This window comes from Acipenser ruthenus, chromosome 18 (genome assembly GCF_902713425.1).
Source record: "Acipenser ruthenus chromosome 18, fAciRut3.2 maternal haplotype, whole genome shotgun sequence".
Lineage (NCBI taxonomy): Eukaryota > Metazoa > Chordata > Actinopteri > Acipenseriformes > Acipenseridae > Acipenser > Acipenser ruthenus.
In genome coordinates, this window is record NC_081206.1 from 30,734,999 (window position 1) to 30,751,089 (window position 16,091).

General features: G+C 36.6%; 1 protein-coding gene across 3 annotated transcripts; it reads right to left on the bottom strand.

Annotated features, from left to right (window-relative positions):
- Nucleotides 1-1,660: 1,660 nt before the first annotated feature.
- On the bottom strand, nucleotides 1,661-16,075 carry LOC117422041 (ectonucleoside triphosphate diphosphohydrolase 5-like). 3 transcript variants are annotated; one of them, XM_058991989.1, is made up of 14 exons: nucleotides 16,057-16,075; nucleotides 11,194-11,504; nucleotides 10,436-10,515; nucleotides 9,855-9,998; nucleotides 9,235-9,310; nucleotides 8,195-8,230; nucleotides 7,730-7,818; nucleotides 7,552-7,631; nucleotides 6,987-7,048; nucleotides 6,708-6,806; nucleotides 5,906-6,049; nucleotides 5,455-5,511; nucleotides 4,090-4,205; nucleotides 1,661-3,588 (listed from the first exon to the last, which is right to left on the bottom strand). In XM_058991989.1, the coding sequence occupies exons 2-14, from the start codon at nucleotides 11,420-11,422 to the stop codon at nucleotides 3,505-3,507; spliced, it is 1,296 nt and encodes a 431-aa protein (XP_058847972.1). In that variant the 5' UTR covers nucleotides 11,423-11,504; nucleotides 16,057-16,075; the 3' UTR covers nucleotides 1,661-3,504. The 3 variants fall into 3 exon arrangements, with proteins under 3 accessions (XP_058847972.1, XP_034761233.2, XP_034761235.2); XM_034905342.2 differs by lacking the exon at nucleotides 16,057-16,075 and adding an exon at nucleotides 15,607-15,962; XM_034905344.2 differs by lacking the exons at nucleotides 8,195-8,230; nucleotides 16,057-16,075 and adding an exon at nucleotides 15,607-15,963.
- Between the last annotated feature and the right edge of the window lie 16 nt (nucleotides 16,076-16,091).

Below are 16,091 nucleotides of genomic sequence, written 5' to 3' on the forward strand. Positions count from 1 at the left end.
TCTTGCCTTCAGCTTGCCCTCTCTTCATGTTTTCCAGTTGCCAGTACAGTATTTTGTATATTTCACTTGTCACATTAATTTCTTGTCTGTGGACTGTATCCAATGCATTTTCTATGTGCAGCCAGAACACACACAATTTTCAACTCTGTATTATTTATTACCTTTGGATCTTGCCTGGTTTTACCATAACCAGCTTCACTAGAAAGGGCATTATAAAGTCGCTCAATAGAACCAGCACATCTATAGCATTGCAAGAAGAGCAGCTCTCAGCAGCCAATGCATCATCCTCATCAGTGCACAAAGTCATGCAAGTGCTACTGTAGAGAAGCAAAAACAAAGTTTAATGAAAAAAGGAAGGCAGCGTAAATTTGACCTGGTTTCACTACTTGCTTTAGTGTTGCATGCTGTGTAAAATGTAAAAATATATATATATACATTGCATAAAGGAAACAATGCTGAACTATTTAATATATATACATTGCATAAAGGAAACAATGCTGAACTATTTAATATATATACATTGCATAAAGGAAACAATGCTGAACTATTTAATATATATACATTGCATAAAGGAAACAATGCTGAACTATTTAATATATATACATTGCATAAAGGAAACAATGCTGAACTATTTTGTTGGTACAGAAGGTAGTCAAGAGTATAGTGTTAGATGGATTCTCTTTAGCATACATAGAAAACTGTCAATCACAAAGAAAGAAACACCACCAGCGCAATACAATAAAACTACCAGTTAGGTTTGGCAAAGAAAGCATAGGGAACATTGCAAGTGCCTCCATCTTGTGCAGGGGAGTATTGGGTGAGAAGCTCGGTAACATGCATGGCCAATGGATGTGGCTGGGAAAGTCTGCATAACAGTGAGAGAACTGGAGCTTGAAACGAGATAATGTGAGGAGCAAAGGAAGGTATTGGGAGTGGAGAAGAAATACTTGGGCCTAAGAGGAGAACATAATTTATGTACATTTTTACTGGGAAATGACACAAACTTTTCACAAGACCATCCTGGAGGAAATCTCACAGCTAAAGGTAAGCTTTGCACATATTTTCCGATGTGAAGGAAGCGGGAGGCAGGTTTAAAAAAACGCTTCTGTAGACTGTATAGCCGAGTTATTTATAGTGAAATATTTGAGGAAGTCGAATTAATGGCAAACCTGTGAAACTAAGACCCAGTGATACATACTGGGTACTGGCCTGTTACATATTGGTTTGTAGATTGCAGCTGTAAATCGGTGGTAGCCCTAATTTGATACTGGATTGAGGTCTACAGCCTTGCTTCATGGTGGAGATGGAAACATGGCATTAAACTACAGTGCTGTGGCAGGATAAATGGGCTTCACCCAACTCAAAATGAAAATAATGTATAATATCTACAAAAATTATAATTTATTTTAAAGCATTAGTATCCCTTTACATTCTTGTTTGCATTTTTCATAAAACAAATATTTTCTTGACTCACTAGCAATAATTACAGTGTCCTTTATACAACAAGCAGTGGGTGTTCTAGCACCGAGTAATATTGATATTCAGCACTGGGGAGGGATCGTTTAAGTGGAGCTCATATTGGAATATGTCTTGCATTTATTCAAATCCAATGACAGACTGGACGAACAATGAATTGATGTTACAAACAAGCAAGACACAATTCATAAAAATCTTAAGTATTTTAATAACAGAGAAAAAATATATATAAATTACAAGTGAAACAGCTTTGTATTACTGAGAATCAACAGCATTTCCACATCATTGCCATTATCAATAAAGAAACGTACCTGCTTGTTCCTAACACAAAGACATTAAAACAAAACAGAGGCACCTGTACTGGTTAATTCATATATCAATGAATAATAAGAGCACTGTTTTTTAGTACAGTTTGTAAAAATGTAAAAGTTTACAATTTTATTTGGAACAAACACAAAGCACAATTGAAATACATTGTCCCCTTAACAGCAAAAAAGCAAGAATTCATCGATCCAGTTCAATAAGGTTTCAGGATAAAATAGTAGTATTATTATTTAAATACATAAAATATTAAAACGATTAACATTTTTAAAATGCCTCTTTATCTTGGCTGTCAAAGAAAATAAAAACATGGAAGCTTGCCATCGGTCCTACTTTTCCAAATTCTGTACGTAAACCGTGAACAAGCTTTAAAACTGGGTTGCACCTACTTATATATAATAAATATGAGCTGTGCAAGGAGTCGTATGTGCTTAAAGCAAGTCACTTAAGTGCCAGCTCTGTGTCCTTCTCCTGGTTGCATATTTGCTTCTTATGATATCCATGTATGTTCTGTTTTAAGTTAATATTATTATTATAGCACCATGCTTTTGTGGACAATCACATTTTTTGATTTTTTTAGCATGATGTAAAATGATGTCCACAGCACTAGTTAAACACCTTAACAATTGAATGTAATCCCTTTTTGCACGCTGTGCATCATTTCTGGGAGTCAACCCTTACTGCATGACCTACTCCAATAACAGTCAAAGGGTTCAAATAGGTTTGTAAAATTGAACGGTAGGGCGTGTTTAACCATTGCAAACACAGACAATGGATGCCATTAGCAATGCACTGTAAACGGTTTGCATATTCAGCAAGCTGTCCCTGGCAAACCATCACCAGGCAGTTGACTGTATGACAGCCAATGTGGCCAAGCTGCTATAAATACTATGTAATAATTTGCTAAAGTTCTGCTACAAATAGAAGTCTATGGCTGTGTCTAATATTAAAGCTGACCCTTCAGTGGCTGGTACTGCACTTGTCCTGAGCGTGGTTTTTTTCAGCACCCTGAGCTGTAGTGGCATTTATATAGCCTCACCAATAAAAATGTAATCTGTAGAGCTGATAATCACTTAACAAGTGATCACAGCGATCTCACTTACAGTAATTAAAGTGTTTTGTGCAATAAAAGCAATAAATTCGTTCCCAATTGAGAAAAACTATCGAACAAGCTAGTTTGGAATTCAACATGGTCAGTTATGGATTTGCAAAGGGTCTTAGCTTTCCTAAATTATGCTCCCCTAGACAAGAAAATATCCCTGCACGTTTGTAATTAAGACAGCGCTTTTGCTCTATAGAAAGTTAAATGTAAACGGTTGCACATATAAAGACGCTTTTGCTTGATATTTATGGGTTAAAAAATACAAAAAATACATACAGATGTTAAAAACCAAATTGATATTACAAGAAACAAGGATGTGAATAACAAGCCCTTTGCACAGAAGTTTGATGAATTCCAGATTTTACAGTGACCATCTTTAAAATCAAGAGGCTGTGTCTAATTAAGCACATAGTAAAACACGAAATGGCTCAAACTGCCATGCAATGCAAGTCTTTCTTTCAACCCTAATGGTTAAATTAACCAGTCAACATAAAACCACGTATGGCAGTGTTGAATAGACCTGGGCTTTTATTTTTGTTATTCAAAGTTGGTCATGCCGGCTGGAATGGTCCATATCTGTAAGCCACTGTCTTTGCGTTCTGCCTTCAGGGCATCTTCAGTGACTGCAGCAGGTGGAAAGCGGCTCCCAAAGCCCAGCTTGTCTCAACGTTATTCACCTTTTTGGTCAGCTGTGAACAAGAGCAGAAATGCCGCCTTATACATTTTCATAACATATAAACTGCACTTTCCAAGCCTTTATTCATTTTTAGATACATGGAACATACTTTTATATATCCACTAGATGGTGCTATTATTTTGTAAAGACATAAAAGGAGTTAATGGGATGCTTTAAAATGCAAGGGCTCAACCTGGTCCCTAGCATACTCGCTGTGTCTTCACAATAAAACACACTTACAAGAAAGGACTAACATATTCTGCTGCATGTGAACTTAAAATCCCCAAAGCGTACTAATAAAAAGGTAACTAGATAAAACATCTCCGTAAGATTTTTTTTTCAATGCCTTCATTCTTTTTTTTTTTTAGTACATTAATTATTATTATTATATATATGGTTTAGTGTTCTGGATGAAGTAATACAAATCCTAACAAAAAGCATTAAACAGCTCAAACTGCTTCAAGTCTTATCTTCTTTTTCTTGTACAGCTACCAATGCTTCTAGGACTGCTTACCTTTAAAACTGTGCTCTCCTTGAATCCAAATCCATCCTTCAGTAAGGCAGTGATGTAAGTCATATCCATACACAGGTATGGACTTATTGGACGGTACTTTGTCATTTTATTGCACACTAAAGCAGGGAGGATAACAGTTGGTATAAGGTTTAACTTCTCATGGCTGATTTAAAAGTAACATGAAGACAAAAAAAAAAAAAAAACACCAACAACAACAACAACAACAACAACAACATCGTCATAAAGGCTTGTTTCAAATACCTTGATTAGCAACAATCTTGAACTACCTTACCCTAAGCAAAGTAGTCCAAGATTAGTGCTAATCGTCTATAAAACCAGCCCATGAAGCACTAATAATAGAAATTTTAATTGAGACCCTGGCTCCTTGGCAGATACGGTTACTTTATTTTTAATGAAAAACAGACAAACTAAATTGCTAAAAGTTAGAGTACAGACTACATCTTACACAAATCATCATACATTGCATACAGGTTCTACACATACAACACAGTACAGCAAAGACAGTGCCAAAAGCACATGTACAGTACTTGGCACTGTGCCAATGAAGCAATCTGCCTGCCAATTAGCAGCCAGGTGCCCTGAATTCTATCCTGCTACACTGGAAACAGACAGCATAGATCAGAGGCTGTTCTCTACTTTCCTGACCCTGGTGGAGCTCTGCTCTTACTGGTTATGCCCTTCATAAGGAGGCTGTGTGGTCCAGTGGTTAAAGAAAAGGGCTTATAACCAGGAGGTCCCCGGTTCAAATCCCGGCTCAGCCACTGACTCATTGTGTGACCCTGAGCAAGTCACTTAACCTCCTTGTGCTCCGTCTTTCGGGTGAGACGTAATTGTAAGTGACTCTGCAGCTGACGCATAGTTCACACACCCTAGTCTCTGTAAGTCGCCTTGGATAAAGGCGTCTGCTAAATAAACAAATAATAAATAATAATAATAACCTTATTGGTACCTGTACTGTATCTATCTAGTCCAGGTCCCAATAAAAGACACCCGAAAGCCTGTCTCTCACCTCTTAATCATCAGCAATTTGGTAGTTGACAAGCTACACAAACAAACTGAAACTATCTCCCTAAGGACCTGCTAATGCACCAAGGCATAACAACTAGAACATTGTGGTTTATTTTAAGGCCAATTCATCTACAGGCTTAATACCAGAAAATCTGCCTAACTGCTTAATCATCTGATCCCAATGCATTGCAATGAAAGCCCACACAAAACCGCTGACATGCTTGGGCATCGCCATGGTTTGCTTGCTTCTAGGACACAAATCACTGTTAAGGCAGGCCAGGGGAATGTGGAGGCCAGGAGCCTACCTGATTTGAGTTTGCAAATCCAGAACCTTACCTTCTTTGGCTTTCTTTTTAAAGTCTCGTACTTCTATAATACCCCCTTTCTGTCCGTCTGCAAGAGAAGAGTAAGATCACAGGATATTACAAAACATAAGCTTTGAAGAATGCTTTTAATGCTGCCAAACGTTATCCTGATTCATAACCAGATGATGCATTGTACTTATTTGGATTATTTTGGTTGCCTAAAAAGAACAAATATTCATGCGAAATATAAAACAATAAAAGTACCAAGACATGCCGCGTCTTTGAACAGCGTTGCAGAGACAGGCTGTATATTGAAATTACAAACAATATGAAAATAACACCTTTGATTTCTCCCCAGACCAAGCGTGTCAGCAGTTTTAAATAACCTCTCTGAAAGTCTGTGGGTTTATTTCGAGAGCCGACTGGTAATCACAGGTTTAAAGAGGGCTTCGTTTAATGTTAAGCTCTTTTGTGTGACTCACCGATCAGTCCTGATTCAACAGCTCGGTCGAAGTAGTATGAGAAGGCATAGAAGGAAGAGCTGGCCTTCACCTCCATTGGCTGATGGACAGTTCCCTTGACCACTTTCACTACTTCCTGGTAGCAGTGTTTGTATCCTGTATAGCCTAGAACAGAAGGGAAATGTAAGTGAAGAACTCCCCTAAAGAAAACAGTGCCTTGCCCCCCACCCCTTTTATCCTTGTAAGTTATTGTAATGACAATCCATTTAGAAAAAAAAAAAAAAAAGATGTGTTTGTTCATTTCTAAATGATGAATGCATACCTTCCTTTCTCCTATATACAGGTTTCATTAACAAAATATACATTTATGTAGATTTTACAAAAAAAAAGCCCCCAAACTACAGATTGCCCTGCCCTGGTGAAGGTCACATGAAGGGCACATGTCCAAGTACATTAAAAACGGTTACACCAGCAAAGAATTCTACATACCCCTCGGGGCTTCTATTTATACCACATGACTGGGAGTGGTAAAACTGAAACCAGGGATTGCCTAAAAAATAATCACACAGTAAATAGCCCAGAGCTCTCAGTACACTTGATTGTGGTGCAAGCTACCGTGTTATTTTAGACGCTGACTGACATTTTCATTGCAGTTTAATATACAGTTAGTAACATCACCACCTTTAAAAGGTTTAAGCTAAGATAGATAATTCCAAACTGTCTTGAGCAAAACATGTTTATTGAATTTATATATTTCTCTTCAACAGCTCAGCCTGAAGAAGCGTCCATGTACAGCATTTAGTATTATCAAAGTTTCACTTACCTTCCGGATTCCCGCTAACTTTGTATGTTATTCCACCAAAAGTCCAATCATCTTTAAACCTCTTTGGAAAACATGTGCTTGTGTATACTTTATTTTGTGCTAGAGAGAGAGAGAGAGAGAGAGAGAGAGAGAGAGAAAGAAAATTGAGTTTTTTTTGGGACACAGAGAGACTAACAGTGTGGGATGGACTGAATCACTTAACAACTAGCATTTCAAAAACCAGAAACGCAAGAAAACACATTGATTTAACAGGGGGTTTTAACGTGTAATGTACATTACCGTGATTTCCAAGTGCCCCAAGAGTTGCCAGTCTAGCAGCATACAATCCACAACCCAGGTAGCTGAAAAAAAATAAAATAAATAAAATAAAACGCAGCGTCCTTTATAATCCTTTCAAAAGAGTCAAGTAATATGCCAATAAAATATAATGACAAACAAAGACAATATAAAAACTTCCCTGTACATATGGTAAAAACAACAGCATTATCCACACCACTTCTCAGGAGAGCTGTATTCATTGATAGGGTTACAAAATCAAAGCAGTTTAACACACACTGCTGGCTACTCTTGGTGGGAAATTCACTAAACCCTCCAAAGTGTCACTTGCCCCATGAAGGCAAACACACTATTCAAGATACAAACATATGCAATAAACCCACTCGGGAACCTTGTGCATTAAATGCTAATAATACAACAGACCAATAAGCTGTAAAGAATGTACACAATAATGTAAAAGCCATCTGATATTTAGTGTTTTGTACAGTGTATTCAACCACATTCAAGTTACAGTAATTCACCTACCAGTACAGCACAACTACAAGCCCGAGTAATTCGGTACACTTACCTGTGAGTGTACAGTTGGTAAGTTGTGTTAAACATCTCAAATTTTGCAATGTAATCCTGGGGGGCTGATAGAAGGGTTTTCTAAAATAAAATGTAAAAAAAAGCATTTTTTTTTTTTTTTTTTTTTTTTAAAAAGCCAGATATACAATCACTCACTAGAGTTTAAATGTGATTCTCACCTTTGTTTTTGGCAGAAACGTGATCTGAGTTGAACCTCCACCCAAGTCCAAGGTTCCAACAGTCCTGTAGCTTTTAAGGTAAAGATGACCTGAAAGGAAATACCGGTCTCTTAAGAATGATGCACCGTACCTGTTCAAATGGGTTTCTTCCAATAAATCAATATTTTGGTGCAACGTTTGCTTTGTGTTTCAAATTTGCATAGGTAGCAGCTGAAGAGAGGAAACTTACCTGCAAGCCACGCAAACTGTAAAATTGTAAATGAGCTGTACACAAGGGGCAGGGTGTGTCTCGCATTAAAAGCTGTAAAGGCCCACACTGCTATATACCGAGAGTCTCATTATTTCCTGCCTTCTATTAGTCAGATGTACAGAAATTGACAGTTCAAGACTAAGATGCATGCAGTGTAATCTCAATAAATACATGCTACAACTATGCAACATGCTACAAAATTGTCAGTACTTTACCTGTTAAGAAGTTTACGGTTACCCAAGCTAAAATTCCTAAAAAGAAAAAAAAAAATTTAAAAAAAAAAAAATCAAATCAAGAAGCTGCTCTTTCCTTTGGCACAATTTTCTTACGACAATTTGTAAAAATCTCACATTTCTGCTATATTTGATTAAAAAATAGACAAACTGTTATTTCCTGAGCACGAATTGCGACATGCTGCCATGAATGTAATTTTGTATAAGACACTTCAAGGGAATTTCATGAGGTGTTAAAATGTTAGCAGCGGCTCGGTTATCTGGCGCTTGCTTTGGCAGTGTAAAGACTTGTGCCTGCCGTGTTTCCTAGCATTCTGCATCAATGTTCTGTTGTGGTATCCTGCCCTGTGCAAACCTGTCTCTCTGGATTGTTATTTCCTTTTCTTTTTTAGCATTAAGGCTAATTAAACAGTTTCTTAAAAAAAAAAAAAATTATATATATATATATATATATATATATATATATAATTATGTTTCCAGGACTGCTGTATTGAGTGGAGCTAAAGGACATTGGCAGAACCATATTTCAGACACCACTATTATTATTATTATTATTATTATTATTATTATTATTATTATTATTATTATTATTATTAATAAGTGATCAATGTCAGTCTGTCATTCTGCCTTAAGGAAATTACTTTTAAAATGACTTAAATAAATAAATAAATAAAAAACCCACACACAACATAAAAAACCCATCCAATTAGTTCACACTGACTATGAGTGCACGTCTGGGACTTATAAAATGACAGCAGTATTACACATCTAACCCTGCAGGAATACACAATGACTTAAAATGAGAGGTGTGGAAGTACATTTTACAGCAATTGTGGGTGGAAGTGCTCACAAACTGGGTTGGTGACTACATAAAGTAATAACAGGTTATTATATCCTAAAGATTGTAATCGGAAAGATATGCTAAAATGATTCTTCACGTTTCCCTTAGGAACTCCTACATTGCTGCCTCACCACTCAGTAACATCCAGCTATCAGCTTTACCTGGTCTAATCTTCCCTTACCTTCATTTGTTCCATCCATTATACTAACGCTGTTGTTTGGTACAAGAAATGGTGATTCTTCAAAGACCTCCTGAACCTGGAAATAAAGGCATGTGTTAATGGTTAAAATAAAACACAGAAGAACTACTGTACTTCCCACTAATCACAGATATGTGGTGTTCATGTAGAGTGTGTGTGATGCTTTTCATTCTAAACCGGAAGAAATATAAAGACTTCAAAAACACAGGCTGCCAAACCCCAGTCTGAAACCCCTAACCTAACCACATGCTAACTAAGAGCCTATCCTGAACCTCAGCTTGAGGGTTACACACAAAGCACAATACATACAAAAATACATTAGTCATGAGAAATAGTCATTGCACCAGGACGATCTCTTCTGTTAGATAAAGGGCTGACAACCTTCTAGCGGCAAGGCTGACAGCAATGTATTTAAAATAGATCAGCCTGCTTCAAAGCATGCACAGCCGGTTCTATAGTTAAAGTTGCTAGAGGTTTTTACAACAGTAGCAAGTACTTGGTGGTTGATCGATACTTTATGTTCAGAAAGAGACAGATGCTTGCTTCTGGCATCTAGACCCTATTTTTCTATTTCCTATAAAAATGACCATATTATAAAGTACCTCTTCAAGCAGAGCCTGTGCCTTCTCATTTGGAAGTAGCCGGAGTCCTGCTGTAGCCTTTAAAACCACTGGGGTCGTCTTCCACTGTTTTTTAGGCACTGAGTGTTTTGCAATCTTCAACAGCTGTCTCACTGTATCTCCACCCTGAAAAACAATAAAATAAATGCACTGTAACCAATCTGAAATAAGCAAGAAAAAAACAACACCCAGACAGGAACAACAACCAGTAAAACTTATAATGAAACTAAGAGAGAAAAAAAAAAAAGGTCCCAGGCATTGACAAGGATTTAAATGTCTTGCATCTGCATACAAAAGAGGAAAGTGTTTTTCCTTATTATGAACAGAAATAACAACTGCAGTTGAAAGCAGATTTGTAGTGTTTTCAGATCAGAAATGCATGTAAACCATGTACATGCAAATTACTGGCATCTTCTTGCTGGTAATTCAGGACTGAATTTCTACATACATAACGGCGAAATAATATTTAAAAGAAACATTTCAAATCAACATGCATATATTTGGTATTTACTTTATTTTAGAACACCAGTAATTGCAAAGCAATGGAAAATAGATCATTATACCATCTCTGGAGCGTCTGCATAGGCTGACAGCCCTGGTTTCACAGAATGGAAAATCTCATTGTCCAAAAGGGGAAGTTCAGCTTTAAAACAAAAAGAAAAAATAACTAAATATGACAAAGAACGACTCCCTCCCATAGCTGATATCCCCGTGAACTGTTTTTAACTGTGTAATGTGCATGTGATTCAGCATCTTCATATATTTCTTGCTTTCCAGGGTATTAAACTAAAAAACCCAGAATATCTACAAATTTGCATCACATATTTAAAAACTACTATACAGCACAACACTAATGATTTAGATTTTCTCTACAAAATACAAATATTTAATACAATTCTGTACTTACATTTTATTATCTTGTACTGTACCCTACACACCCTATAAAATTGCTTGTAATTTCAATCATTACTATAAAAAAAAGAGTAATAAACGTAATTGTGTATCCCTGGCTTGAGACAGTGACATCATTACAATTTCATATAAAATTGCTCAACACTGGAACAGAGACAAGAACAGTAAGCAGAAGGAACTGAAATTGAAATAAAATAAGTTTTTCTGAAGCCACACTGTACCTCTGCAGCATTAGGCTGTATACTGTAGCTTTGAAGAGACTGAATTATATTTAAAAAAAAAAAAAAAAAAAAAAAAAAAGCTACTTAACCACATGACGTGGGTGGATTTCTGAATGGGCTAACTGTAGCCTTCCAGACCAACTGTACATGAAGGACACTGCCTGACATTTACAGAGAACGGACAGTACCTGGAGCTTTTTGAATGAACTTGTAGATGTGGATTCGGGTCCCTGTGCTCCCTGCGTCGAACATGATGCCATAGAAGCTGCGGCTGATGTTCACTGGTCGGGTCATGGTTGGAAGGATGTTTTCCAAGCTGGTCGAAAAATCATGGGTCAGGAATCCGACTTCAGCCAGGAGAGGTCCAGCCAGGGAGCAGAGCAACGTCACGAGCAGGATGGACCTCGGCAGCATCATCTTCAGAGATTCTACTGCGGATTATCTTTAGATTGCTGATGGAAACAGAAAGTTCTGCCTGGATTTTATTCACGACACCAGCCTAGAATGAGAGAGAGAAAGAGAGAGAGAGAAGGGCAGAGAGAGAGAGAGAGAGAGAGAGAGAGTGGTAATAAAGCACACTTGTCTTGTCATCCGTTTACTGTATATAAAGACATAAGGGCTTGGCAAACTGCCACAGCAACCCAAGCAATCAACCAATCCCCTTTAGTTCCATCCCTTTTTTTTGTTAAGCCAACCATTGATCTTACGAAAGAGCTGGATATCAAATACCTGCCTACAGCTAGATGCTTTTTCAGATGTTGGAACTGGCAATAATTTAGTACTTTCCAACTTAAGTGGGCATGCTGGATGCAAAAAGCCCCCTAAAACAAATTTATATTGGGACATCAAAACAGTTGGCTTGCAGTGGACAAAGCTTGGGACTTAAAATAAAGTTTATGGGTGTACTTAATTCAAACTTACAGGGTTCCATGCTTTTTAAAGTCTGTTTAGAATTGTTAGTGCTACAAGTGTCTTGGCTCAAACTTGCAAAGTTCAAATTACTTAAATCTATCCAATTTCCTAAAATGGCAGTGATGTCAGGGATCTGGCTAATTAAGAATAGATGACTACTTGATATACGCCTGAAGTTACTTTATACAGTAACTGCAAATTAAAGTCTTAAAACACACCATGTATTTTATGTGATTTAAACTTATTTTTTCTTCTTCATTAATAAAGCAACCTAGACATTGTCTAATTAACAACATGACCCTGTGGTAGATGAATAAAACACACCACAAAATGATAAAAACATGTAGAGTACGGTCTAAAGTAGAAGTTAAAATCTAATCATTATTTATTTTTTTTCTGCCGGTACAGGATCACTTGACTTTAAGAATAATAATAATAATAATAATAATAATAATAATAATAATAATAATAATAATAAATGCTTTATCTACAGTTTGTGTGCAGGAGACAGAGAAGATGCAAAATATGTCACTTATTTTGCACCCACTGCAGAAAATGCACTTTACACCAGTAATAACTTAGACCAAAATGAACATGATTTATACACTCCACGGTACATTAGAAATGGAAGCGCTTAAAATGTACTTTTAGATTCAGGGGGGAATATTTGGAATTCACAGCTATATATATATATATATATATATATATATATATATATATATATATTTTTTTTATCAGCAATATATGCAGCGTTGCAATTGCAAGCCATGAGCAGAAAGCTTACTTCTAAACAGACTGGCAAGAATACCCTAAATGCACCTTTATACCAACTGCAGGATTTCTCATTTATTTACATTGGCGTCCTAAGAAACACAACTTGTATTTTTATTTAGGAAGGAAATAAAGCACACTTGAGTAGTAAATTGAGGGCTACTGTAGAGAGTTGGTCATCTATTACCAACAAGTAGGATCAACCGGGTCAGAAATACATGTTAGACAGAGGGGGCATACCGTAATCACAGAGTCATCAATAATCACGTTGACCATCTTATCTGTCAGTCTCTGCTCAATAGGACACTGACCTGGGGCAAAGGGAATGGGTTTCGAATGGCTCCCACAGGGGTGAAATGAAAGGACAGCGAAGGAGGAGCCTGGCACGGTCTCTCTCCACTCACGCAATTTCAGTCCCAGAACACTTCACTTTCCAGCACTGTGTTCCTACACTGTAATTTGTACTAAAAATAAGGTATCAAATGTTTGTTTTTTTAAATCTTGTGGTATACCATGAGAAAAAAAAGAAAAGAAAACGTGTTCTGCACGCATGCAGCAGCATATGCGATTTCAGCGATTAAAAAAAAAATAAATACAAAAAGACCCTTTGCAGAAGTGCAACCAGGTTTGATAGTCAACAGATAATCAAATTTAAAAAAAAGGAACAAAAGTACAATTTTCAAAATGCTTTAAATGATCTTCTGCAATCGTATTGCAGGCCACATCTAAAGCCTCAGAAGAACAGATTCATAGGGATACTAGCTGGAAAGCACACAATCAGCTGCAGCTATTTCTCATTGTTTTAATGTACCAGCAGAAAATCTGTTTGCCAACAAAAGAACCTCTTAATTTTTACAGTAGATCAATTTTGCAACGACTGTATGCCCTACTCTGCTCAAGCCTGTGGGCAATATCCAAACCTTATACTGTATAACATCTGAACCTTCTATAAATATGTAAGACAGATACTGCTCTTCCCTCACCGAATTAAAGACAATCTTGCACTGTTGTTAGTTCACACTGTTTTGTACACAGTGTTTGGCTATTAGACTGCTGGCTATGTCCCAGATACTAGTAGCAGGGATTTTACATTTGAATTCCTAAATCCCTGGCTGGTCTCTTAACACAGGCACACTTTGTTTTACTGAAATCTTATTTAAAGTAGAAAGCCACTTATTATTGCGACAATCAATTCACGCTTAAGTTGAACAACAGCAAACAAACTACAGAGTTTATAATTTAGCTAAGCCATAAGTAGGAGTGATGCCTCTGCACTGTGTTAGCAGGTAATTGTTTCAAATGACTGCGGAAATATGTTGTAACGTTGCACAGTAAAATTAAAATGCACGGTAAATTATACCTTTAGATAATATACATGTATCACATAAATTACATGAGGATTGGTTTACTTGAGTTAAAAAAAAAAATTCTAATCCTAGATCTGCTTAAATAACATTATCTATAACATAAACTGGTCAAATGCAAGCCAAGACAAAACAGGCCCTTCCGGTATATAATATACTGGCTCTTTCCTATGAAATCGTTTTTACAAAAAAAAAGGCTTATGAAATTTTACTTTTCAAAAGTACAGGGATTTTATTTTATTTATTTATTTATTTATTTATTTATTTAAATCTGTGCGCCTTCAAATAAATATTTGGAGACCATATAGTCAGATCCACAAATCAGTTTGTTTGCAAAGCTTTTTTCAGCAGAAGACAACCTGCCCAGTCATAGTACTTTATTTCGTTATTAACTTCAACTTAAGTACCCTCAGAAAATAGATTGTGGGTGTCCTGCCCAGAATTTCCATTACACAGCCCAAAATGTGACATTATAATGACAATGATAATCACAGTTTAAATAAATAGTGTGTTATTTTAGTTTTTCTGTCATAGCAATTAGTTTTAAATTTAGTTGTTGAACTGTGTATATGTTGCCAGAACTACACACTACAAGCTTAAGTATACAGTAGTTACACCCTAACATTTTCTCTCGGTTTTTTTTCATGGAATGTCCTTTCACCAGCTTCCAAAAAGCTTTTTGATCATATTTATTACAATGTTGCTTGTACGTGTTTCTGAAACTGCGTGCCCAGTGAAACGGCAGCACTTCAGAAATATGAATAAACCCCAACTATACTGGAACCTATATTTGCTACAACTGTCAAGTCAACTTTTTTTTTGCATGACTTATGTAATGCATAGCTGAAGTGGAGAAAGTCGGTTCCTTTTAAGCTTGAACTTCGTTCTTATAGCCGATTTCACGGTAGTTTACTTACACAGGGCAGCCCAGTCACTACTGGTATACCTGTTTGTTTATTACGGTGCCCTGCCTGTACCCACACAACAATGTTGAAGAGAGGAGGTCACATCGTGCAGCACAGCAAGAGCTCAGTCCTTGTGTTTCTAACGCACTGCTGCACAATGTTAACTCCCTGGGCAAAACAGCTACCACTGCCTCAGTCAATCCAAGGGATTCTGGGTTAACATTTACTGTTTTAAAATATAGAAATCGCAGGACTGTTGTATACGTTAATTAGTCAGTTTCACTTTACACAAGGAACATGCAAAAATCAACACATGATGGTCTTTTATAATCAGAACAGTGGGCCTAGATATTCCTGACTGTGGAATTAAGAGTTCGGGTTTACAGAGGCGGGGGTGATATTTGAATATTATGGTTATTGTGTTGGTTTGGGTTTTTTTGTTAAGGTGGTTTTCACGGTACCAAATTATTCGTCAGCGACTGAAAAAGCTGTTCTTGAGTTCAATAGCTGAACTAAAAAACTACACACATTTTATTTTAAATTGGATATTTCAAGGGAACAAGTCACATCTCCGGGTGGTGCTCAACAACAACCTTCACCTCCCTCCAGCCAGTAAATGACAAAAGAAACAAATAGCTCTGAAACTCACCTTACTGTTAGAACTCCTTTAAGTTCTTGATTTTTCTTCCCTAAAGTTAATAGTCTTCAATAGGGTAATACAATTAAATTAAATGAAAGAAAAAATAGAACAAACGACAACGCACTTCAGCTTTAGCAGTGTTTTAACAAATAAATAAACAATAAATAAATAGATAAATAATACAATTGAAATGCAGTATAGCCTGCTTCACAGTAACTTTAATTACGTCATTAGTAATCAACGTTAAAAAGCAACAGTCCACAAATATTAAGCGTCGTTCTAACTTTAGACTAATAACAAATTAATTTAAGGCAATGTCAGGTTGTATAAATAAATAACCCCAGCACACCTGAACTTTGTATATGTCTGGGGGTAATTTGTAATTTATGGAAAACGGAAGGTAAGTAAAAAAAACATTTAAATTACTCTCACTGCAATTTCACTACGAATTCAATCTACCGGCAGCCAGCGCAGCCTCTGTATGACGTCACGGA

Excerpts from the sequence above, each read along its gene's own strand:
- LOC117422041 (XM_058991989.1), bottom strand. The coding sequence starts at position 11,422 with ATGATGCTGCCGAGGTCCATCCTGCTCGTGACGTTGCTCTGCTCCCTG. Across the intron at positions 9,999-10,435 it reads ATGCAGACGCTCCAGAGATG|GGTGGAGATACAGTGAGACA; the intron begins GTATAATGATCT and ends ATTGTTTTTCAG. Across the intron at positions 9,311-9,854 it reads CACAGGCTCTGCTTGAAGAG|GTTCAGGAGGTCTTTGAAGA; the intron begins GTACTTTATAAT and ends CTTTATTTCCAG.